The following is a 26,911-nucleotide window of genomic DNA, read 5'->3' on the forward strand; positions in this document are numbered from 1 at the left end:
ATGAAAAAGTAACTTACTCATGTTGAAAAACATGAGAACATAGGTAAGTTGGTCAATGGAAAAGTTGACCAACTTTTGCATGATATTTATCCACAAAAAACAGGCCCTTTATGCATTGAATGATGGAGGTATTGGAAATGAGGATGGGGCATTTTAGAAGTAAAATTAAATGCCTACTTTACTGGTTAATGAAAAAATGATTTAACCACCTCCTAGGTGGGTAAATTTTTTTTCCTATTTCATGGATAAATGCTATCCATGGAAGAGTAACTTATCCATCTTGAAAAAGCATGAGAACATAGGTAAGTTGATCAATGGAAAAGCTGACCAACTTTCCCATGATACTTTAACCACCAAAGAACGGGCCCTAAAGGAACATCATGCTATGGGGAAAAGATGATCGCTAGTACATGACCATGTGCAGAGAATATAAGTAACTTTTAGAAAGAAAGCTCAATGTACAAAGTAACATGTTCCCATCAACTCCAAAACAAGAATCTATTTACAGGTTTTTATAAACAAGGGTGAACTTATGGTTTGATAACTGTCCATAGGATAGGAGAAAACCACCTGGAACTAATTCTTCCAGTCAAGTTTCTCATTCAACACCATGCACAATCATCCATGAAAATCTGCTGAAATAAGTAATCAACTTACATCTGCAGATGATGCGTAAGTCCGAGTATCTTCATAAAAAACTTTGAGTGAGGCCATGTTGATAACAGGAAGTTGAAGCTTGTATACCTCAAATATCTTGCCCATACTCTGGTTTGTTCAAAGCAGCAGACTTGTCAACATTATATCAAGCTGCTAAAAAAGAACTTTTGTAACTATTACCTGAACAACACGAAAAAAGTCATTAAGAAATATAGTTTGTGTTGCCAAGGACTGATGGCTGCATGCGAGAACCTCCAGCATGTGCTTGATTGCAATGTCAAACATTCCAAGAAAAGCGTACCACCTTAGGTATATGAAGGAAATGAAATGCCCCAGATTAAAAATCTATTATGCAAATATAAAAAGAAAGAAACACATAAATTTTATGTAATACCTTCCAATATTAAAATGGACATGATTAGTGATATAAGTCCAAGCATTTCCTTTGTACACACAGAGTGCATTTCTGTATGCTCGAATTGCATGTTGTCTCTGCATTCAGCAAAATGAAACCCAGCATCGACAAAGTCTTTAGAAGCTTCTAAATGTCAATCATAAATTTGCTTATTCGATAAAGATGTCATGATGTTGTAACAAGAATTGCATACCTGTTCAGAGATATAGTAACGATTACCAGCCAGAATAAGATGAAATCCGTATTTGCGTAATAATGGTGGATTGGAAAGCAAATAGCAATATGAGGCCTGCTCAAGCATTACAGCTGCATGCAAACAAGGCTCCTGTAAAACTATGATCTGTCAGCAGCAGATATAAAAGCAGAAGTCTGTTTTTAATTCTTTAATTACCTCATTAGAAATGCGGAAATATACACTGGCTGCCTCCTTAAATTGGCCTCTGGCCTTGAGCATTTCTGCCCACCATAGCCCACATCTTGTTGCATTTCTTTGCCCAGAAGATCCCATTTTCTGTATGGAGAATGGTCAATCATCAATTAAGCGAAATTGTTACGCACAGAAGTAGATGACAGTACAAATATTATGGTGATTTAAGAAAAGATATTCTAAGTTACATGTGCTTAATTGTCTTAATCATTGCACAGAAAACTGAAGTGACTGAAATTACAGACCAGTTTAATCAAAGGAAAATAAATACAGAAGATAAGTAACACTCTTGACCAAGGTTGCTGTGCTGGTACCAGGGTCCATACCAGAGCCAGTGGCACAATTTTGTATGCCCCCCATGCCATTCCGTGCTGGGCCAAACCGATACAACAGAGAGAGTGGGGGAGAGGGAGAACTAGAGAGAGGAAAGGAGAGGGGGAGGGGGGAAGGAAGGAGAGAGGGAGGGCAGGGAGGCCGGTGGTAGCTGTTGGAGGTCCACCGAGGCTTTTGGATGGCCGGATTTTCCTCCTCGACCTCCATTGGATCAAAAGAGGGGCCAATTTCACTGTGAATCGAGAAAAAGTTTTAAATCCCGATCAAAATTTAAATCCTCTACTTCAATCCAATAGAGGCCGGGGAAGAAATTCCGGCCATCTAGGGCCTCCACAGCCCTCCAACAACCACCACTGGCCTCCCCGCTCTATCCTGCTCCCTCCCTCTCTCTCTCTCTCTTCCTCTCTCCAGAGGAGGGCGGAGCTCCGAAGGCACCCTCAACCTTTTCCTCTCCTTCCCTTCCCTCCTCTTTTTGTCTCTTTCCTTCTCCCTCTCCCCATCCTTGCTGGTGTTTCATTTTGAATGTCGGAACCGTCTCAATCAACTGTTGGTATGGTTTGGAACGGTTAGGTGAACCTTCCTCATGACAATAAACTAAAAAGTTCATCTAAATATTAGATGGCTTTTTGCAAATACAGATATTAGACGGCCTTCGTAACAAGCAAACCTCAAGGAATAAGGAGCAAAAATGTCTAAATATTACTTAATTTATATAAGTGTTCAAGCTTTTATATGTGAAGGTAAAGATGCCAAAGTCATGTCTACCAACATTCAACATCATAAAAGCCAGAGGTCAGTACATTTTGCCAAGTAGGGTGCTGCACCCTCCCTAAGATCTCACAATCTGTGTTCACTTCCTCACCCACTTCCCAACTTCAGCACTCTAATTTATCTCTAATGGCATATACAATTGCCACTTGATTTTATCCAAGTTAACCTTAGTTCCATCACAAATGCAATCACTTGAAATTATATCTTTTCTGAATATCTGAATCATGTAGATCTATAATGTGCATTGTCAAATGCCACTGCACAACGAGCTTGAACATCCTCAATTATTTGAAAGTTTTTCTTTCTGATTCCATCCCTCGAATTTGTTTCACGCCTACTCTTAATAGAAGCAACTAAATTCTTGAACTTGAAAACCTTCTAATGACAAGTATCCAATTTATAATTCAAAGATCATCAATATTGAGAGGCAAACTGGCCAGAGCAACTTATTCAATAAGTTAGCACAGGGTTCCAAAATTCCTGATGATAAAATCATAAATTAAAAAAAGTTTCTAATTTTGTTCCGACAGAATATCACTTTCACAATCCAATCCTTGAAACATCATATAGCTTCTCTATTTGCATAATGCAAGAAATGCCATCCAGTGTCAAGATGGCAACATGAACCTGCAAGTCCAACATATAACATTCGCACAGGCGCATGAGACTTTTGTATTAATAAGCACCATAATTTGGATCACAAACTCACAAACTTCCCCTTTAAGTTGCTCTTTTATTTGTTGATTAACATGGATTACAAATTATCTTTTCTTTTTCCAAGGAATGAAGATAAAAATCAGCTATTCCAATTGGAATAGTCAATTACAAGCAATGTGGTAACTAGGATGGGGTACCATCCGATATGTCAGCAGAGCCGTCTCACTAGCATCCCAGCATCCCGATTGGAAAGACATCCTCTGTTCCAAGTGTCGGGACAAGGCGGGATGGCGGCGCATCCCATTCCATGGGAAAATCGGGATAGCTCGTCCACAGGATTTAAAACCTTGCATATGGTTAGACTTTTGACCTTGTCTCCTCATGAATTCAAATTTTATATATGTTAGCAACTCATTTCCATTCCAATTGCAAACTAAATATATGCATGCATATCCATATCTACATATAATATCCAAATAAAAAGAACAAAATCTAAAGCTTATATGTTTTAGTTTGGAACACTATTATCATTTAAGCAGTGTTCAACAAACCGAACCTACAATCCTTAATAAGGATGATTTAGTAGTGCTACATTTCTCATAAAGAAGCTCAACATCTGCCAACATATTAATAATAGTTATAGCTACTTACTCTAAATGCTTAAATATCTCTCTAACATTTATAGGTTTCAATCATCTTTTCTGTCATCAAGCAAATAAAAGTCCAACAGAAAATTTAAGTAAATTTGAATTGTGAATGAAACCTCCACCATCTGTCCATATTTATTCTCTATTCATCTACTTCATAGTTGACTCATGTTTCAATCTTCACATTATATATATATATATATATATATATATATATATATATATATATATATATATATATATATATATATATATTTTAAAATTTTGAAACATCAGGAAAATATTATGATCTACAATCTGATCCATGATCTAGTCTGATCTGAATTAGCCTCTTCTATGATGTACAACTTGATCCTAATCTTAATAACATTTCTCAAAACCATTCAATGATTCAGAATTGACTGTTGGTCAGCTAATCGAAATTTCTCCATAAATTTTTGATGACAGTTTGTTAAGTTCTTATTGACTAATAATGATGCCTTTGTATGTCCAAGCTTGGGTCATAGATTTATGGACCCAATAGCCTGGCCTAGCCAGCCTGATATTTTTTATAGTATGTATATGTATGAGGTATACATATCACCCATGTATGGTACAAATTACAAAGAATACTAAATACAGCCTATCATGCAAGTAAAGGTTACTAATCATTTTAGAAGCTACTCTTCTAATTGGGTATTGTACATGAATTATTGAATCAGATTTTGAAATTATAAATGACAGGGTACCTTGACGGGTAGTTGCTAAAAATGGAGTCCTAGAGGTTTTGGTGGATAATTCAACTTGTCTGTTATAATGGGTGGGATTTTTATCTCCACAATCCAAATTCACTCAAATACACAATGGATGGCTTAGATTCACTAGTAATTTCTTATATTCCTTCCTGTAAAATTTAAAATTTATCAAACATTTGACATAAACTTGGGTTGGCCTGACGGGCAGCACAACAATCCTTCGTGGCTTGCCCAAGCTAGCATGGACTAGTCCAATTTCAATCTAAATTCACTTGTAGCTTCTTTGGACGAGCTTGGGCTCACACACATTCAGTGAGCATCGGCCTGGCTGATCTTCGGCCAAGAATCTAGTAACCAGTTACCTTCTCCAATGTTTCAGAAGATTGTAGGTGGTAGACTGGTGCCCAGGGGGTTGCCTAGAATCTGTGCAGCCAAAGATCAAGATTGCCCAAGCTAATATGCTCAGAAGTTCAATAGACATGAGGAGAAACTTAAAAAAAAAATATGTTAGAATATACGAAATGAAACATATAATTATCAAAGAAGATGTAACAAGTCAATATGAAGATTGCCAAAGCTAAGATGTTCAAAAGTTCAGCAGATAGAAGGAGAAACTTGAATGTTCAGCAGATAGAAGGAGAAACTTATATATATATATATATATACATTCAAGATAGAAGGAGAAACTTGAATGTTCAGCAGATAGAAGGAGAAACTTATATATATATATATATATACATTCAAGATAGAAGGAGAAACTTATATATATATATATATATATATATATATATATATATGTATATATATATATATATATATATATATATATACATATATTATAATCTAAAAAATGAAACATAAAATTATCAAATATGATGTAGCAAGTCAACAGGAAGCACCAATTTTAAGCAAAATTTGATATCGATTCATTAATAGTCTTCATCCTTCACACTTAACATGATGTAAAACATGATGAGATACACCTATGTGGCCATTTTTTTTACAACATCGTACATCTTATCATTGACAATTGAATAAATGTGCACCTTATATCTAATTAAAAATGACGTAAGTCCCCTTACAAATTTAATTATTTAAAGTAGAAAGATTAAATGTCATTCCTAGTTTACAAACATAGTCATGAACCATGCCATGGACATGTTAAAGAATCACAAATGATGATAGATTTGATATAGTAGCTCATGAGTATTTCTCAAACATGTCAGAAAACGGATAATAAAGAGTTAAAAATTCATCCAGGCAAAAAAAATAGTTTGCATTTCAAGCTTGCTGGTTGCATCCCCACTAACTGGATTGTGTATCTTTCACTACCAGTGAATGCCAAGTGTCTTCCAAGAATAATGTTGCTTCTATACCACTGTATATGTTTTTTTTTTCCCTAAAATCATATGTGCAAGCACATAATTTAATTTTGGTGTACGTCTAGTACTTCCATAATTTTATCTATCTCCCTCCTTTGAAAACTTATTTCCATGAATTTTAGATTTATTCGTGTTAGTAGTATTCGTTGTCAAATGTGATCTTAATATGATACGCAAGTTAAAACTATGCAATTAACATGTCAAATAATGATCCTCAAACATATGAAGGATAACATTTGATGAATCTATAGATTAGTTAAATTTTCAAAAAATCATCTTTGGTATAAGTTTGAAAGAATGATTAAAGCAGCGTACTCAGGTGTTTCAATTAGGGGTGGCAATTTTTGACTTGGACCTGCCAAACTGCTCAAAATAAATGGTGGCTTTTATAATTGGATCTGTTTTAGGTTAGTCAAGGCCAACCTGATGATATATAGGTGTGGACCTAGTGGTGTCACCATACATTGGACAAGCCCTTAAAACTGCAGCCCTGGACTTCTAAGATAGTGATATAGCATGGTGGCCTGTGTACCAGTCAAGGCTTGTTTTGAATGACTATAAAACCATGTACTTCATGATTAAGTGAATATACAACTAAAGAGAAAAGTGAAGAGGGAAGGATAAAATTTATAAAGTTCAGTTCTCCACTATAACTCTCTCTCTCCCTCTCTCTCTCTCTCCCTCCCTCTCCCCCTCTATACATACATACACACACATATACAAACATATCATTTTTTAAGGTATATGACTAAGTAGTGAAGCCTTAAGTTTGTCGATAGGTCAGATAAAGGTCCATACATAGAGTAAACAGGTCGGGTATGGGTTCATTCTTATCAATCCAATCATAAATGAGATGGTATGGGTTGAATATTTTATTGACCCTCCCTAAATTTCGCCTATCCAGGACCCAACCCTACTTGACCCATTCCCACCCCTAGCTCCAATTATGTATCCATATACAACAAATAGGCATTTCTCTATGCTAGTTTGTGCCAAGTCTAGGGGAATTCTGAATGATTACTCCTTAGTTGATTGAACTAAGTTGCAATCAATAAGGTAGATATCCCTACATGGCAATGGCCGTACAGGTTTTATGGTAGGTTTCTCACTTTTCTAAATCTGCCTTGGTTTGACATTCTGCATAAATTTCTATAGGGTTGACATCAGCCTGATCGCTAGTTGACAATACAGTCACTCCTTCCAAAAAAACTTCTCATCTTTAAGTTATGCTCCATAGTTGACCCCATATTTGATGAGAAAACATAGGATATGATGATATATTTTCTTCATACTAATAAAAGAAAAATTCATATCCACTTGAAGCTCTTTGACACACAATGCCTAAATACCCAAAAACATCTTCTCATGAGTTCATGCATTCATTCTTTCCAATGTTGTGTCCATACAATTGGTGATCACGAAGAGTGATCATATCAACAATAGTCTAATTTTATCTTTAATTCCTCCACCTCCTGGCCCCACAAATGATCATCTTATCAAATATCTTTTTTCAGGTCTCACCAATAATGATGGCAGAAATGTCCTGAACCGTCTGATTTGGGGCATACTGAGATATATCGCAACCGACCAGGATAATTCCGGCCTTCAAATCAAGAAATTGGCGGAGGAGAGGGAGAAGGACAAAGAGGAAGAGAGAGAGAGAGAGTCGGCATCAGTGTCAAAATAGGGCCAAGGAAGGGGGAGGGCCCTCCTCCATGCATCGGAACAGGACGGAGCCCCTATTTCAAAAGAGAACAACCTTCGGCCACTTCTTATACTTTTTTTTTCCAAAAAAAAGAGGGGCTTCGGCCCCTATTGACTTCACTTTAAAGAATTCAAAAAAAATATATAAAAAGGGGCTTAAGCCCCTACTCATTTAAAAATAGGGGCTCCGACCCTATTCCAAAGTGCAGAGGAGAGAGGGCTTCGCACTTCGGAGAGAGGGCTTCGAAAGCCCTCTCTTCCCCCTCCCTCGGCCCTATTCCGGCACCATCACCCTCTCCCTCTCTCTCCCTCCCTTCCTCTCCCTCTTCCTCCCTCTCTCTCTCTTTACCTCTCTTTCCTTCTCCCTCTCCTCCTCCCTTCGCCTTTCTCTCTCTCCACCGCCCTCTCTCGCTCTCCCCCTCTCTCTCTTCCCCCCCTCCCTCCTTCTCTCTTTTCCTCTCTCTCCTCCTCCCTTTCCTCCTCTCTTGCCAATTTCCCTATCAGTTCATGTAGGAATGGCATGGCATGGGACGTACCATACTACATCGCCGGCCTACCAACATGAGTGCCAATTCCGGTACTGTGGACCTTGCTCACCATTATCCACAACCACAAAGTAATCAAAGGAGTAACAATGCAATTCATCCACCTCACTTATATAAAGTTCACATAGAAGGTCAGACTTTATAACTCCAAGGAAAATGTTGTACATATAGAGTTGTAACTAGAGGTGGAGAGTGGAATGGAATGATACAACTTCACCAAGACTATCAACTAATTGCGACTTGCTGTACAACATAATCGTTGGAAAATAAGAGGACTGGAATCTAACATTAGCAGCCACCTCCCCCTTCTCCTCCAATGGGAACTCTTGTTAGTCAATAAAGTAGTCACTACAACATCCTCCTCCCTCTCCACCTTGCCCACAAAACTTGGGGGAAAAATGTGCTGACTGCTGAGCAAACAAAGCCAAGCTTATGTGCCCAAACTCCTTCTAGGGAGGCATAACACCACCATCATCAGGGATGAGGTAGGTCCTTATTATGTTCTACATTAGGTTCTAGTGATGCTACCTCAAACACAAACAGATCTTGCAAAAGAAAGCTGCCTCGCCATTTAACATTTCAATTGCTAAATCCACTGAATAAATACAAAATTAGAAAATCCAATAAAGAAGACAAAATCAAGGCCAAGTTAAATTCTCGAAAGGATAAAAAGAGCACAAAATTTGCTATTCTAATATGAAAACATATCTGGGAGACATATGTGAATAAAAATAAACAAATCATTCATTCAAATCTTATTACATAAATCCCTTAACATTTAAATAATTGATAGCCCTTATCTAGAAAGCAACATTTTTTACTATTTTAAGAAGAGGGAAAAATGTACCAAATATGTAGTAAAAGCATTTTCCATGCAATACTCGGATTCCTTTCTTGATTGATCCAACATAAAGTAGGAAAGCCCACTCATTTCCTGCATGAGCAACAAGATGAACAAATGATATATTAAAATAGAGTAAACTAAGTGAGAATATTTTCCAACCAAAACTGACACTACAGGTAAGAACGCAACAGAAAGAAACGAGAACAAAATGGAAATCAAATAGCATTGCAAAGACCATGCAAGAATAAAGCTCACAAAAAGATAGAAATGTGTGCCATGAAAATAATTAAGCTCTCTGTTCCAAATTCAACTAAAAACACAAAACATTGTACATGTACTATGGTCATTCCTTATGTCTTATTATGTGCAACATTTGCATCAGCAATTTGATGTTAAACCTCTAGCATTTTTCATGACAAAAGAAATGTCATGCACTATTCAAAATGATAAATGAATAACTAAGAACCCCATCATCTACCAAAGTTACATTTAGTGTTACTTCCACCAAACAAAAATAAAGATGTTAAGGACCTAAATTTACAACTCTTCTAGATGCTTTGAAGACTTCACACACCTGTCACCTGTCCAAGTAACATTGGATATAACTATTAATATTGCGCTGTACTAAATTGTATGGTACATATCATGATAGTGAGTAAGTAGCATGATCCCACCTTATGTATCATGTATTGACCCATATTGTTCTATACCATTTTGGCTCATGCCATCCGAGAAAAATATAAGGGATACCATGGAAACAAGTCAGCATAAGCTGATAATATAATACAAGCAACCAGACATCCCACACAAATTGATTTGCTTCAACTCCATTCAAGATAACCCTTTTCCCCCACTTAATGCACCCAGATCAAGTGGATGCCTCACCATTTGTTATGCACATCAGCAGTCAAAAAAAGGGGAAAAATAAAACTTTGAAAACTCAATGCTCATAAACATTGTTCAAATTCAGAGGAACATGAGCCCTACAACACTTAATGTACCATTTGTTGGGGGTGATTTCGTACTGGACGAAGACATGAAGCATGCGAGAACACGAAGGACCTCGGACTCAGCCAGCTTCTCCTGATTCGCTCACTTTGGATAGCTTCCAATCTGAAGCCCAGTAGGGGCTCGGCCATCTCTCCAATCCCGACCCAACAAGGCATTTGAGCTGGTCTCATTCGGCAAAACAGAAAAGATTGATCTTCAGCCCCCATGCAAATTCTCGAATCTTATAACCACCAGGAATAAATGATGACGAGCGGATAAGGAATAAATAACAAACAAATCTCTCCAGATAAGAGAAGGATAACGACCGAATCTCGTCAGATAAAGTAAGACTAGCCACCCGATTCTTTTTCCTTCTCCCGGCTCTTCAGCCTCCTATAAATCAAGGTCCACAGGAGACTCTCAAGGTATAAAAAAACTTCTCTCTACACACTCACTCCTTCTCATCTGTGCCAGAGATTTGACTTGAGCGTCGGAGGTTCCTCACTGGAGCCAACTGTGGTCAAAAATTTTTCTTGCAAACCCTGTCGCCGTCGTCCAGCCATCGCCGACCTGCAATCACCGCCAAGCTCCACCTGATCCGACCTCAGGATAAATTTCTACTGTAATAGATTGACGCTAAAGAAAGGATCATAAGCCCGTTTACGGGAAGGAGTAAGCATCTAGCAGGAGGAAACTTTGTTACATCACTCTAATGCCACCAACGCCAATGAGATCCAGGCCGACCATTTCTCAATCGACCGACATCGATCAAATCTAATCATCTCCGAACTAGTCAACGTCCTCCAAACTATCCTAATCGGGCTCAAAATTGGAGGGCTTGCAATCCAAATGAGGAAGGAGATCATGACATCCAAATCAGGATTCAAATAAGGAAAGAGATTGTCACATCCAAATTAGGATTCAAATGAGGAAGGAAATGATAACGTCCAAATAAAAAAAGATGATCCAAACAAGAAAGGATGTCGCAAGATCCAGATAAAGAATAAAATTATAAAAATCTCTTAATCATGATAGATTCATGTTTTCTCTCACATATTTTTGAATTTTTTTGCAGGATCCAAACGAAGAAGATCGCGATGGACTAAAAACAAACAAAATTTATCTTTTGATATTAAAAAAAAAATTCTCTTGAGATTAAAAAAATCTTTTGAATTCCGCTCTCCAAATCGTGAGGGATCCATGTTCCTCATCTTCAAGGACATCCCTGAAGAGCAGGCTCGGAGTGGGAGAGACTCCCACGACTCAAGATTCTCATGGTAAGGGGCTTTCGAGTTCTCATTCATTGTTTTATTTTCTTTCATCCTCGCAGGACCATAAGACCTTGAGCATCCGAGCCAAAATAAAGATTACGTCCAAATTGAGGCAAAGAACGATCAAATTGAAGTGAAGATCGTATAGAGCCGATCTCATGAAGACCAATTTCCCGAAGCTAAATATATTTGAGCAGCTGGAAATCCAATCATGCAGATCTGGCCCTCTACTCGTGATAGGCAGATTTTGGGAAGCGATCTGATGGTGTGGGTCATGGGGAGTGAAAGCACATGATGGCCTCCAATACTTGAAGGGGGGGGATCCACGACCAGTACAACAAGGGACTCGAGGGGTAGATCCTCCTCCTCCGGCATTGGTGGCGGCGGTCGAAACGACTATGAGGCCGCCAACACTGCCCTCCACACCAGACCCTTTGTCCCCGATGTCCATGGTAGCAGTATTTACAACCTCCTCGATCCCAACCTCGCCCTCCTCGTCGACTGCTCCATCTACATCATCTTCGTCGACTCCTTCCTCCCCATCGCAAGAGCCACTACATCTCCCTCTTCTGATCCATCTTCAACTTCGACGGCATGGGGATTACCTTAGCCAGACCTGCACCTAGGTACCCAACTTCGTCACCACCGCGAGGACCTCGTATACCTCCCAAAAAATTAGAACCTGCTCGGTTGGATCCGCAGTAAGCCCAACGCGGTAGCGGACTTAGAGGTCGATGAACCCTCGGCGGCAACCACCCTTTTGCCCTGCCACCGCCAGCATCAGAGGATAAAATTTGCACTCCCTCCAAGGCTTCGGGAATTCAGAGCCAACCCGAAGCAACCCAACTCAAATGACGAGGATTGTGTGGCCACATAGAGACTCATCTTCGGGCGGATCATATTGTACAGTGCATCGATCGGCCGACCGGCGAAGGTTGAAATGAAAGCGAGCTGAACCAACTTGATGGGGCCTATGTCACGCAACGAGAGGGCCTTCTCTAGATCGTCGAGGCTGAAGGCCTCCGCATGTACACGGGCCCTTGCGTGAAATCCCAACTCAGATCGCAGGCAACGCAGACCCAGCTGGCACGAGAAAATCAACAGGGACCTCTCGAAAAAATTGACCCCCGTAAGGCAGGAATGGGGTTATGAGCTCCCAAGGCAAATATGAAGTCAGAATCAAAACGATCCAAAGCAAAGGTCAAAAGCTGATCCGAAGTTAGAATCAAAGCCAATCCAAAACCAAATCCAAGCAGATCCGAAAGCAAAATCAAGACTAATCTGAAACTCAGATCTAGGCTGATCTGAAGCTCAGATCTAGGCCAATCTAAAGCCCAGATCCAGGCTAATCTGAAGTCAAAATCAAAGGCCGATCCAAAGTTAGAATCAAGGCTGAACCAAGGTACAGAACAAGGCAAAATTGAAGCAAAAATAAGACCAGACTAAGGCAAATAACAAGAAGAAATCAAGTAGAATCCAAGGGCTCTCAAACAAAACTCAACTCTCACGATAAGAGGCTCTCAAGCCCTATCTACTATTCTATATCCTTCTTTCAGAACAATAGGTCCTTAAGCACCTAAGCCGAAGCAAAGATCAAACCAAGGCCATAGTGAAGATCAAGCCCAAAGATGATGTGAGGATCAAGTTGAGGTAAAGACAGCCCAAGACTTAGGTCATCAGAAAGTCAGTCTTAAAAGGTCAATATCACCAGAAGGCCGAGAACATCAGAAAATCAATTTGAGCAAATCGAGATCGAGCTGTCAAGCAAAAGGCCAAAAGCTAAGATGAAATATCGGGGCTGAAATGAAGCTCGATGCCAAGATGAAGCCCAAGACCGATCTGAGAAGGCTGTGCTCCCGATGTGGATTATCTTAAATCCAACCTCGAAAGGTCCACCCTCCCTAAAAAGTGGACTCCTGAAAGTCGAACTTTCAAAGATCAACCTCCCAAAGCCGAGCTATAGAAAGCTAAAGATTTAAGAATGCCAACCAATGAAGATCAACTAGAGGCAAACTGACTAAAACAGGATAACACCACACTAATTATCTGTTATCCTCTTCACTCCAAAGCTCAACCTAACTTGGAAATCGAGAGGCTCAACCAGAGCTGATCAAGCAAGTTCTTTTTCTTTTTGTAGGTCCGTAACTCAACGGCCCAATAGCGCTCCTTGCCAATGGACAAGTTGAACAGAAGCCATGACGATAGCGACCTAATGGCGCTCTTTATCCACGGACAAGACAAACGAAAGCCATGGCGACAACAGCCCAATGGTGCTCTTTGCCCATGGGCAAGCCGAGCGGAGCCAACGAACTTCAAGTCATCCAGACCGAATACCTCGGTGACTATGAAGCAGAAGCTAACCTATAAGGACCCCCGAAGGCCGTTCGCTTTTCAGCGAGCCAGTGCCTATGAAGACCTTACCCATGCGAAAAGCAAGGACTAATCTAAAAGGACCCTCGAAACCCATCGATCCAAGAGATCAACAATGAAGACCTCGACGGCTAAAAAGTGGGGGTTAACCTATGAAAACCCCGAAGGCTGCTCGCTGAAAAACGAGCTAGCACCCATGAAAATCTTAGTCGTACGGAAAGTGGAGGCTAACCTATAAGCACCCCCCGTACACGCCGATCCAACCTACATAGGCAGAAGACCTCGATGACTAAAAAGTGAGGGCTAACCTATAAAGACTCCCGAAGGCCCCTCGCTTTTCAGCGAGCCAGCATCCATCAAGACTTTGGTCATGCGAGAGGCGAAAGCCAACCTAAAAGGATCTTCGAAGGGCTAACCTATAAGGATCCTCAGTCCACCGACTTCAGCTACACGAGAAACGAGAGCTAACCTGCAGGACCTCCGAAGGTCTCTCACTTTTTCAGCAAGTAGAACCTATGAAGACCTCGACGATCAAACTGAAGCAGAAACATGCGCCCCATGTCTTCGACAGCTTCGACTGGATATACTCCCTTTGTCCGGACCAACTCTGGCTCGAACTAGGGATTAGGGGAGCTTATGTTGGGAGTGATTTTGTACTAGCCGAAGACATGAGGCATCCGAAAACATGAAGGTACCTCAGGCTTGGCCAGCTTCTCCTAATTTGCTCACTTTGGATAGCTTCCGATCTAAAGCCTGGTAGGGGCTCGACCATCTCTCCAATCCCGACCCAATAAGGCACTTGAACTGATCTCATTCGGCAAAATAGGAAAGGTTGATCTTCGACCCCCATGCAGATCCTCGAATCCCATAACCACCAGGAATAAATGATGATGAGCGGATAAAGAATAAATAACAAACAAATCTCTCCAGATAAGAAAAGGAGAATGATCGAAGCTCGTCAGATAAAGTAAAACTAACCACCTAATCCTCTTTTCTTCTCACAGCTCTTCAACCTCCACCTATAAATAAAGGTCCATAAAAGACCCCCAAGATATTAAAAAATCTCTCCCTACATGCTCACACCTTCCCATTTGTGCCAGAGATTTGACTTGAGCGTCGAAGGGTCCCCCCTGGAGCCAACTCCGATCGAAGATTTTTCTTGCAGGTCCTGCCGCCGGCGTCCAGTCGTTGCCGAACTGCAATCGCTGCCAAGTTCCGGCCAATCCGACCTCAAGATGAATTTCTGTCGCAACACCATTTAACAAAGATTTAACTCACTTTCCAATTATTATTATTATTATTATTTCTCGTCTCCTTAGTTCTCTAGCCATTATTTTTAAGGAATTGTTGCAAAATCAATTGTCAATCAATGTTGACAAAACCAACATCAGCATTATAAAATGCCATTCAACACATCACCTTGCAAGAAAAAGAATGCCATTAATATTCTCGTCCCCCTAGTTCCCTAGGCTATTTTTTTAAAATAATTGCTTGTTTGCAAAACCAATATTATTGGTAAGACATGCTATTTAATGAACCACCTTACTTTCGCGTAGGATTCACCATCTTGGTACTAGACCCCTATCGATGCCATGCTGGTACAATGTCAATATGCTGGTACAAGGGTCAATTTGGCATACTGAGACTCGATATACCTCCGTACTGAGTCTCGATTTGGTAATGGTATGATATGGTATTCTTGGTACAAGGTGGTACATACTGGTACAATGAACCTGGCTCTCACCACTTGTGGTATCAAAAAAGTTCAAGAATGCAAGAAAAAAGAAAGGTATCGTAGTGCATCATTTGTTGTCCCATCTAAATGGAGATTCTTTTTACAAGCAAGAGTTTTTGTTTCTTTTTGAGTTATGCCCTAGTAATATGAATCTATTAAAAAATATCAATATACAATACAATTCCTAAATATAACTGTGCAAATAAAATTTATGCATACTTTCAAGCACATCTATTGTCAATAAATCATTTCATTCTACCGAGGTGCTCTCCAGATTTCTATCCTCTATGCAGTGGACCTTAAAAGCCTTCATAACTTGTTTGAGGTTTTGGGCTGGAGACACAAGCAGGTTTGAAACAATGAAACTGAAAAGTTCATTTTGCATTCAGCTGACAAATTTATGTAAGTCCAACATTATTTCAAAAATCACAACACTTAAAAAGAATCTAGATAAACCAATGAAATTTTAAGTACAGAAGTAACAGAACTGTAAGATCCAATAAAATCAAACTACGGAATATAGTGAACCTGAATAGTAAAATAATCATCATAGTACGAAAACACACCATCGATGTTTCTCCTTTTTAATTAAGAAACAAAGAAAGAAGATAGCCAAAAGGATTGCAGTCGAACGACATGTTTCGTCAACTAAATAGCAGCATGATAAAATTTTGAAAAGCTACCTGCACGCCTGCATAGTGTTTCCAGGCTTTATCAAGCTTGTAATCGGTAGAAAGTAATCGGAAATTTGACAAGGCAAGTTCATAGTCTCGCAACATGAAGGCATAATCACCCAAGACTCTAATTTGTGACTCAGTAGAGCTAAATGTATACCTATGGCAAGAGATATAAAAACATTTCAGAAGACACATAAACAGAAACTGGAATATCAAATACAAATGCAACTTCAATATGCTAGCAATAAAATCTCTTACGTAGGGCCATTAGGAGCTTCAGGTGTATCTTCTTTTCCTTTTCTCCACCACAAGTTTTTAATTTGATTTCTAAAGCCCTTCCTAGTTGCAGAAACCTAAAACAGGAGTCCATAGAATATAGGTACTTGATATATAAATATGATAATATTACTAAAGAAGCAGTACCTGCTGATTGAGAATCCGTATCTTTTGCTCCATATGTGGAATGATATGATTAGAAGCAAGGTCTAGCATGAAATCCCTTATCTTAAAGAAAAAAAAAAGAAGTTAAGCACATAAGTTTCCACTATATGTACTTGAAACAAAAGTGCACATTATGCAAGCACACCGTCAAACAGCCACAATTAAAATGTCAGATGCTGAAGCTAACCAAACAAATATCCTGATGAGGCACACCTGAGACACATCACTTTTATGGCCTCAGGAAGAAAACGACCTTAGCCCTAAAAATCATGTATTATAAAAGCAGAAATTTATAATTCATGGATAATGCATACTTACCCCATTAAGATCATCAACGTCAAGGAAACGAGCAATTTCACGGCTAAGCGAGGCATGAGTTTTCTGATGAGAATGAAAGTAAGCCATAGAGCTGCAAATTATTAGTTGTCCTAAACAAAGCATATGGAAAATCATTTCCAATTACTTGCTGCCTTTCCTAGTGAACTTACATAAGGTACCCATGAAATATCTCTCCTATCACCCACACCTTGAGCAGAATTGATGCACAACAATTTGCAGTCATTTGAGCCAAAAGTGGTCTTCATTTCTGCTAAAATGTTGGCCGCTCTGCAGGAAAAAAAAAACAAAGAAAGAAAGAAAAGAAACAGAATTATGTCTTGCGAGCATGAAAAATTAACTGCAATATCTTGAAATAAATAAACAAAAGAAAAGATCTGATAGATACAGAATTTAACCACCAAGGTCAGCAAAATATTGCAAACTGCAGTGGCGGTAATGAAAAGTATACATCAGGAAAATACTGATACCAATTAGTACAAGATAGTGCAATAACATAGATCCATTGGGAGAAAAAAAGCTCTTGCACTTTCTTGTCCCAACAAAGATCCCCATCACAATTTTAAGTTCAAAGGGCCATTGCTTGGTGCAGTGGTAAAAGGCTTGGACTGGGTTCAAGTCCTGAGGCAGCCATTTTGTGAACAAAAAAAAATAGCCAAATGTTAGATCTATCTCAGTTTGCCCCTCCTGGGACACTGAATTGCCGGGACCATAAATGGGTAATGTCCTTTTTCGATCTTTAAGTTCAACCAGTCATTGGTAAGTATTCCACAAAGAAACAGTAATCTGCTATTGGAAACACCTTCCCAATTGTTTGAACCGTCCCCTTCAAGAACCCTAGCAATTCCTCATAAATTAAAGAAATAAAACAATCACAAGAACTCCAAATGACAAAATAGCAAATAAGGGTAAAAAAGGCATGTCTGTAGTCATGAAATGCAGCATGCTATTTGCTGGACTTGCATTATGATGCCATATCAAAAAAGCCAGTACTTAAACTGTTTGGGTACTGCTAACAGCTTAGATGACCAACGTAGTTTTGGGATGGGGTTAGGCAGTTCCACCTAGAACTTCAATGCAACTTATGTGAGCTTGCTATTAAGTTACTCTAAGTGAATATCCCAAACAACCAGCTTAGTGGCATGAGAAAACTTGACCCGTGCATTTCATCATGTTATTACAAAAATAAATAAAAAAAATAAAAATATATATATAAAAAAAACAAGAAGAAGGAAAAAAGAAGCATCCATCATCTTATATGCAACCTGAATCCTTGCTCATATGATCAATTAACATTATCCACAGACAGTGTCCTCATTTTATTATGACTCATTAGGGAAATATAAATCCAAACAGATTCTGTCTGAAGTAGCATTTTTTGACAAGAATAAAAACAAACTTTATACCTGGACAAGAGAAATATATTATAAAGTATCAAACGATATATCCTTGCTAAAAAATTATCTCCCTGTTGAGTCAACTGTAACCACTTCTGACCAAACATGAGATGGCTTAACAAAATCAACAAAGACATCCAAAGGCAACCATGTCGACACTGAAGTGCCTGAAGCAGGAATTGGATATGGAATTGTAAGATCATTTGACATAAATGCAACAAAGAAAAAAAGAAATATATAAACATCTGCTTCTAACATGATTTGGATGTGTAATTGACTTTAGCAGTAGTAGCTCAAAAATGGGGCAACTTATTTGATAAAATTATAAAAATGGCAGCTGGAAGATTAAGTTGAAGTTTATTTGTACTGAGTCAGGATTGAGAACATGAAAAGGGAACTCAAAATCAACATACCACTCATCTATCTCATCGTAAATATATTAAATGCATTGTCTACAATAGCTCATACAAGGCTTACTGTCAAAAGAATAACAGGTTCAACGACCAAGTTGCAGGCAGATAAAATATAAGGTATAAAAGGAACAAACAAAAATACTTTTCTGGAGTGCCATCTTGGTTATCATGCAGTAACAGATAATGTTTCAATATCTTTGGATCCATGGCGCCATCATTCAGAAGAGAGGGCAACTGATCTGTGTTGAAAAGATCAACAAATCTGTTGACAGGTTGTTCATCCTTTGATGACACAACTAAAAGACCTGCACATAAATTCACATTCATGTTCCATGCACATAAGTGAGAATACAACATAAACCAATACCTAAAAAAATTGATAAAATAGAGGGTCACAGATCATTCATCATAGTACCGTCACGATGCTCTATTTAATAAGTATATGCATCATTTTAAAAAAAAACTGAGCACAAGTTTCAAAACTTACATGCCACTGGGTGGTCAAAAGTTTCATGCTCTGAAAAGGATAGAGTCCGTATAAGCTCTTTATTAAAGGTCTGAATCCATGATGGGCATAAGTGAGATACAGATTCTGCACACAAATATCAGCAAATACCAGACAAGTGAATGAGATTGTTTAGTTGTGTCCATAATTTTCCAAGATCAATGCTTTTTATAAAAGAATACTCTAACATCACATGACATTAAGTTCATCTTAAAATCTTAGCTGAAAGATCATAGATCAATTTACTAAGTTCATCCTTCAATTAAGCAATTCAGAAGACTGCATGTAAGAAATGGACAGTATTATAACAGAATGAAAACCATGCAACACAGTAAAACCCATGTAACACATTGAAATCAATTGGGATTTAAAACAGATAAACAAACAAAAGTTTCTTCAGAAACTCTCCTATACAGTAACTTGCACACATTTTTCTTTGCCTAGAAGGTACGTCCCTGCAAAAGACAGATGGAGAATTGACTAAAAGAGCTGATATAGCTGTGAAGAATGGAATGGAAAAAACAAATCTTACATTTATGCTGCCTCAACCTAGCAAGTCCTAGCAATTAATGGAATCTGAACCTTTCGAGGGAAAAAAGAAAAACCAACTAAGCTCTTGGGTTGGTTTCTGATTGAGAACCCTTGAGCAAAAAGTGTAGCATTGACTTATTTTCATGGTTAAAATTCTTCAAACAAATAATCATCGACAACACTTGCAGAAAATTTGTTGTATATCAAGGTCCGACATGTAACAAAAGGAATATTGAGAAAGAGGTTCCACTTAAAGGGAGGGCAAAGAAGAAAGGGCATTACTTTAAAAGATATGACAAAGGCAAGGAGACTAAAATATTACACTCGGATGGACTTGGATGGTTCAATCAGGTCTCTAAGATGCATATGACCCTATGAGATCTCATTAGAACTATTGCATATGAGTTAACCAGTCGTATGATTATTTACCCTATAACTAGATCCCATTCAGAGCAACTTTATGGTTCCATAAACTTAAAATATGAAATGAATGGCATCAAACTTTTGTAGTCACTGCTACATTTTTAAGTGGTCAAAACTGATCTAGATTTCAAAGATAGACCTCTACACATGTGCTCACAACAAGGCAAACCCTACAAGCACTTTAACCTATCACAGGGCCTAGCTCCTTTCATGTCAGCGGCTCAAGAGGGTTGAACATTCATGTGAAAACCGGGGGCCTAGCTCATGGTTCCCCACTTAGTGCGAGACTAGGTCCCTAAATGTGAAACATTCAAAGTTTCAAACCAAGGTGATAAACCATCGCAAACCTAATCCAAAAGGAATGTTCGAGTTTAAACATGAATTCCGTACAAGTACAAGAATTTAAATGGTTGGTGGTTGGCCTTGAGTGTCAAAATTTGCATTTACATATATTTGCACTTTAAGTTGTTCAAAGAAATACACAAAGCAAGGTTCCTAATCATTTACATGGCCATTCGTTGAGGAAAGTGAACTGTCTTCTTAGATGACCCTACAGGCTGCAGGGCGGAACATGAATCATTTTGTTGCATTCATACCTATATTATATTTTGATTGTCACCATCCTAAGCTTTTTTTTTTTCTTTTTGCTGATTAGATGTGTTTTAACTAATTGCTAGGTCAAATTGTAAGTGTAAAATATCATAGTATGAATAAATTTGCAAGTCAAGGATTACCTACAAAAAGAGTGAAAGCAGAAGTGGCAAAAGAGAAGCCACATAGACACTTTAAGTAGTGCATCCAAGAACTCAGAGACTAGAACCCTTGCAAAGTCTATGAATCAGCATATGCTTTTTCCAAACTTTGCTTTCCCTAGTATCTAAAATTCCCAGAAAAATGCATAGAGAATGAAACTGCAAGCCTTCAATGATTCAAACAATTGAGAAAGTGGGAGAGAATTAACCACACTAGTGTACACTTTGCTAAAGGTGGAAGCAAACCTTATAAAATAAAAGGCCCTAATAAGTGACGATAATGATGAAGATGAGAATTTCATTATATTCTCAAAGAGCACAAATTTAATAGTTCACCTGACTGTACAAAGGTCCAATGCAAAAATTTAAAAAAAAAAAAAGGAAAGACAAGTCACAACACCTGGCCAAGCATCCTTTTATATATTATAATCTAAATTAATCTAAATTATAGTCCAATTTTACCAATAGCTCATAAAATCTCCCCTTACAAGTAGGAGCAGCAATGATGATAGAGCTTTGCACATCTGCATGAAGTTATTAACATGATCCCTTGATTCCCTTCTTTTTCTTTCACATCCAACATCCTTACAAAGCTATCTCTATCTTTTTAATCCCACCTATTAGTAACTCATGATCATCCATCCTCTCACCCTCAACCTTCCCAAATTCATAAATCAGAAGAAATCCATCTACATCATGCCCCCACCATCCCTAGGACAAATACTTTGGATATTCCCTGATCCAGCAAATGAAGGGCAAAACCTTGAACATATGTAATGCACAATGGTTGCATAAAGAAGCTCTAACAATGGTACATCTTTTCCTTAAGCAGTACTACTGCACTACAAGACATATGCCTATCGATTTTTTCCACTATATGGTCAAATTTGTATTTATTAGTCTTCCCAAGTGTAAAGGAAGACTTCATTCACATGTGCATATCTCATTTTTCTGTTGTCAACCTTCATCTGGATTGTAAGTAAAGAAGTTTATGTAATGCCTCTTAGACAGTCATAAAATAAAAATTCAATCTCAACTAAATAAGTGGACAAAGATGCTAGTAAAAGGTATGTCATCTCACTGCTGAGTATGGTTTCAAGTTGTGGTGGATCAGAAAGCAAATCAGGGAGTGCATTTTCACTGGCATCACAAACCACCTTCTTCAAATGCTCTTCTGCAGCCTGATTTTAGAAAGTCAAAATCAATATTAGAGGACAGCAAACAGGCACTTGTTCAGTTGTTGCATGTAATTCACCAACAATAAACTATTGCATCACATATTCACATATTTTTTTTAACTTATCAAATTGTTTCTTTCATAGACACAACTAGCAAAGAAAATTCATTATTCACAGCACAAACAAATGATAAAGGCTTCACATAAATGCTTATACTTCATAATAATTTAGGCAGTAGATAGGGGTGGCAATTTGGTCTAGTCAGATCAGATTCAGGTTGGGTCAAAAATTTGTCACTTGAAACCAACCTGCTTGTTAAAGGCCTATTTGGATATTCCTACAGGATTGGGCTGAAAATCCTGTTTGGATTCATCCCGTATCAACCAAACACCACCCCCCCAAATCCTGTGGGAAGGAAAAAAGACCTCCATGGGACCTTTTTTTCCTTCCTGCAACCCAAAGGCTAGGAACCGGACTGGATTTAGACAAGCTTTCAGAAAATGTAAGCTAGATAGATCAACAAGCTCTATTCCTAGAAGATTTTCCGCCCAATCCTATAAGAATATCCCAACAAGCCCTAAGTATGTCAAAAATCCTAATCCAAACCCGACCTTGTTATTACCCAGGTAACCCAACCTATCCTTACTCAACAAGTTAATCAGGTTAAACGAGTTAAACAAGTTAAGTGGGTTTTTAACAGGTTAAATGGGTTTAAAGAGGTTAAATAAGTTAAGTGGGTCAAGTTAAACAAGCTTGAAATAGGTTAATAGGTTTTAATTTTTAAATGGGTTAAAATCAAGGTTTGTGGTACCAATTGGTACCATACGATACTATACCAATACCAAACCGACACGCAGTCTCATACTGTACCAACATCGGTACGTCTCACCATCTTATACCATGCCACATACCGACATTATAATAGGATGACACCGGTATGGAGTCCAATATTAAGGAGGCAAACCTTGGGTTAAACAAGTTTCAAATAGGTTAAAGAGGTCAAGCCATGACCTGATCCAATTATTAAATGGGGCAAAATAGGTATGTCAAACATTTAAATCTAAACCTGGCCTGTTTAATAAACGTAGATGGATTGCTTGTTTATAACCCAAAACCATTTGTGCCCAACCTGAATCTGCTTAAACAGGCAGATTGATGAGTTGGGTCATAAATTGCCAACCCTAGTAAAAAAGACTAGTATAGCTCAAAGGAGTAATGTTAAAGACATTGAATACAGTAAAATTAGTATTGTTGCCATGCAACACATGCAGAATTCAATAAGGATGAGAATGGCAATTGCACTGCAACAATGTGGTCATGTACAAAGAATAACATGACATCATAGACCTGAAGATAATCACATTTCCTGATAGGAACGGAACTAAAATTAGAATAAACTACAAAATAATTGGAAAGCTATTATAATGAAACAACTTAGTTGTGCTGACATGCGGGAACAAGAATAAGGTCCCAACTTCCAACATGCACTCCTAACGACTTAGAAGACTTTTTGAAAGAAGAAAACGGTATTTACCTAAAATAAATATTGATCGATAAAATGAATGAAAAATGTTGTACTCAAGATTTTAAATCCCGTAGGACAGGGCTGTCTTGGATTTCCCATGGAATGGGATACGCCACCATCCCATCCCATTCCGATGCTCGGGACAGGGAATGTCCCAAGATGTCCCGATCGAGATGCTGGGGTGCTAGTGGGATGTCCCTGTCCTGACACATGGGATTAGGGGTGGCAATTGGTTGGGTCTGGATCAAGTCAATCAATATTTGTACCAATCCTGCTATGAATAAATCTATATCTATACCCACCCCATACTCGTCTCACGATGGATAAAATAAAGGACATAGATTAGGTCGGGTCAGGAATACCTACTTTGTCGGACCGGATCGGGTTAGATTGGATCAAGTCTTACAAAAATTCTCAAACCCTACAAATAATCATCCCTCTGCTAGGATTAAGCTCTCAAAACCTAAGAGACTGACTCCCACAACCACAACTGGCACAAGATTCCCCCGATCTCCCTCAGGTGCTCTCGTTCCCCATAGATCTCCCAAAAGAAGAATGAAATAAAAAGAAAAGAAAGCAAAAATAGAAAAATCTCCCAAAGATATCCAAAAAAGAGAATGAAATAAAGGGAAAATAAACAAAAAGGTAAAAAAATAAGGGAAAAGTCTTACCTTTTAAATTTTTCTGTCTTTCCTTTGTTTGCATGGATCTGCCTACGATTTCCCCCAATTTTTCCTCTATTTTTACCATCCTCAAGAGTGTCAATCGGGCGAGAGGCTTGGAGCAGCCCAATAAGAAGGTTCCCCTAATTTTTCCTTTGTTTTTTCTATCCTCCCAATTGGGTGGAAGGCTTGGAGCAGCCAAATAGGAAGGTTTTTTTCTTGATTTTCTGCCAAATACGAAAGGAGCTCAATCATCCTGAGTCTCAATCGCGTGGGAGGCTTGGAGTGGCCGAATATGGAAGGAGATCAATCGGGTGGGAGGTTGAAGCGGCCAAATAGGGAAGCTTAGATGGCTAGGGATGTGTTGGATATTTATATATAAGAGATTAAATAAATTTTATATATATATATATATATATATATGTATGTATATACATACATACATACATATACACACACACATACACACATATACATACATATACATATACATACATACATATATATATATATACATATACATACATACATACATATATATATATATATATATATATATATATATATATATATATATATATATATCGGGTCGGGTTCGGGGCAGGGCATATTATTATCCATACCTGATCTGAATCCACTTCAGATTTTTTTTCTAGAACCCATAATCACCCCGGATTTTAATCAGATCAGATAAAACCCACCCTATTCAGATCAGGTCGGGTACCCGACGGATCGGACAAAATTGCCAAGCCTACATGCGATGGTACCCCATCCCATTGTCCCACGAGACATCCCGCCAGGATCTGAATACTTGGTTGTAGCCATAGATCCAGAGAAGTCAAACACTAGTTTTCCTATGCAAGATGGAAGATCAAATAAGAAAAAGAAAGGTAAAATACACTAGCAGGATTATAAATTTTATCTTCTAATATTCCTACAATTTTTTCGCAAGCTTATTGGTATACATTGTCACAAGTAGCCTCCAAAAGTGCACTTCACTTCAGTTGTCCCATTCTAAGCCTATTCAAGACTTCCAAGCCTCACATCTATTTCTCAACTTTTTATATAATTCAAAGAATCTTCTTGTGCCTCAGAACCAACTGAATCTTCATTTCTGCACCATAATGGCAGCACCAGTATCTGTGAAACTGCACAACTTCACAAGAAGAGTCATGACCATCCCTGCTTCACTTTGTTGTATTCTTTAAACCTAAACTTGGAAACTGTCATTCCTAAGAACTCTCCATGTTCTAATTTCAGATCCTCTGTTTGCTCCCATCTTCTACATGATAAAGTTCCAGCCATATTTTCTGCGAATAACAATATGGGACCTTTACCTGAATATCTGAAGTTACTGTATCTGCAACCAGTGTAAGGGCTAATGCTGAATTTGTAACTACACCATCTACCTAAGAATGGAAACAGAACATTCTATTCTATAGAAATATAACAATGAGAAGGATAAAAATATGAATGCATATGGGACTTCTTTTGCTTCAATCAAAAGCAAGACTCAATCTCCAATCACAATTTAAAATTTTAAGCAACAGAATAACTTCATATTTAATCTACGTAGTGATTAAAATATTACCTCATAATTTTGCTGGCATATATCAGAAGCATAAACCAGTTGTAGCTTGAACATCTGCAACCTGTAAGGTTGATCACTCGCAGTACGAACGGGTACTGAACAAGAAATTTACAGTAAAATGAAATTTCTGGTGGCAGAAATGTTTCGCAGAATGAAATAAAATATTATTTTCCTACCATCAATTTTGTTAAACAGAGAGAATGGGAGAAGCATCTCAACAAAGTTCAGTCCATTCTTTTGGCAAGCATCTTCCGCAAGAGGAGTTGACAGGACCATGACAACAGGAGTAAGCTCTTCCAGAAGCAATCTTCCCAAAAATGAATTTACTGGATCCATCTTATTTTCTGAAGGCAGTGACATCAGGGCTTCTATCAAAACAGATGCCTCTGCTATCTAGTGTCTAAGCAGGTAACAGCAATAACCAACTTTTTTTATCGGTGTCTCATCATAATATTGACAGGTATTCGGCAATAAACTCTCAACCTAAACCTGTGATTAGGACAAAGCAAACTATAAGCAAATGACATGCATAGTATTCGATAATGTGCAGCTATGCATAATGCACATGGAGAAAGTGATTGCCCAAGGATAAAATACAGCATAATCAAATAGTCCTATGTAGAAAGATCATATTAATGCAATATTTCTATGTGCACAACTGCTACTTATAAGCCCTACAATTCGAGCTACATCGGACAATACATTCCAAATTAAAATAGTAAAATTTTCATTTCTATGTCATCCCTTGAAACTGGGGAGGTTATTGGATTCTTGAATACCAATATATAGTCGCAATGGACAGTTATGGCATGCATAATTTCAATTTGACATTTTCTTTTCCTGAGACATGCTCCAGTAGTGGTTAAGTTCAAATATACAAGTAACAGCACGAAAATTTACACATCGTTGGTCATGCAAAAAGCTACAAACTTGAGTAAGCAGCATGAAAACAGTTCATCTCCTACTATTTAGAACATAAAATAGATCACATGATGAAC

General features: G+C 38.2%; 1 protein-coding gene across 2 annotated transcripts in view; it reads right to left on the bottom strand.

The window, feature by feature from the left end:
• LOC105059818 (uncharacterized) overlaps window positions 1-26,911 on the bottom strand; it is a 51,723-nt gene that overhangs the window by 18,023 nt on the left and 6,789 nt on the right. For both annotated transcript variants that reach the window (XM_029260448.2, XM_073251592.1), the window contains exons 4-19: window positions 26,090-26,402; window positions 25,914-26,008; window positions 22,039-22,138; window positions 19,234-19,338; window positions 18,889-19,051; window positions 17,089-17,206; window positions 16,919-16,981; window positions 16,583-16,663; window positions 16,418-16,512; window positions 16,166-16,316; window positions 9,120-9,206; window positions 1,464-1,583; window positions 1,266-1,397; window positions 1,052-1,149; window positions 838-961; window positions 658-765 (exon numbers count right to left, since the gene is read on the bottom strand). In XM_029260448.2, the coding sequence (XP_029116281.1) occupies window positions 658-765; window positions 838-961; window positions 1,052-1,149; window positions 1,266-1,397; window positions 1,464-1,583; window positions 9,120-9,206; window positions 16,166-16,316; window positions 16,418-16,512; window positions 16,583-16,663; window positions 16,919-16,981; window positions 17,089-17,206; window positions 18,889-19,051; window positions 19,234-19,338; window positions 22,039-22,138; window positions 25,914-26,008; window positions 26,090-26,273 (1,824 nt within the window). In that variant the 5' untranslated portion in view covers window positions 26,274-26,402. The remainder of the gene's footprint in view (window positions 1-657; window positions 766-837; window positions 962-1,051; window positions 1,150-1,265; window positions 1,398-1,463; window positions 1,584-9,119; window positions 9,207-16,165; window positions 16,317-16,417; window positions 16,513-16,582; window positions 16,664-16,918; window positions 16,982-17,088; window positions 17,207-18,888; window positions 19,052-19,233; window positions 19,339-22,038; window positions 22,139-25,913; window positions 26,009-26,089; window positions 26,403-26,911) is intronic.

Source organism: Elaeis guineensis, chromosome 2, assembly GCF_000442705.2.
Source record: "Elaeis guineensis isolate ETL-2024a chromosome 2, EG11, whole genome shotgun sequence".
Lineage (NCBI taxonomy): Eukaryota > Viridiplantae > Streptophyta > Magnoliopsida > Arecales > Arecaceae > Elaeis > Elaeis guineensis.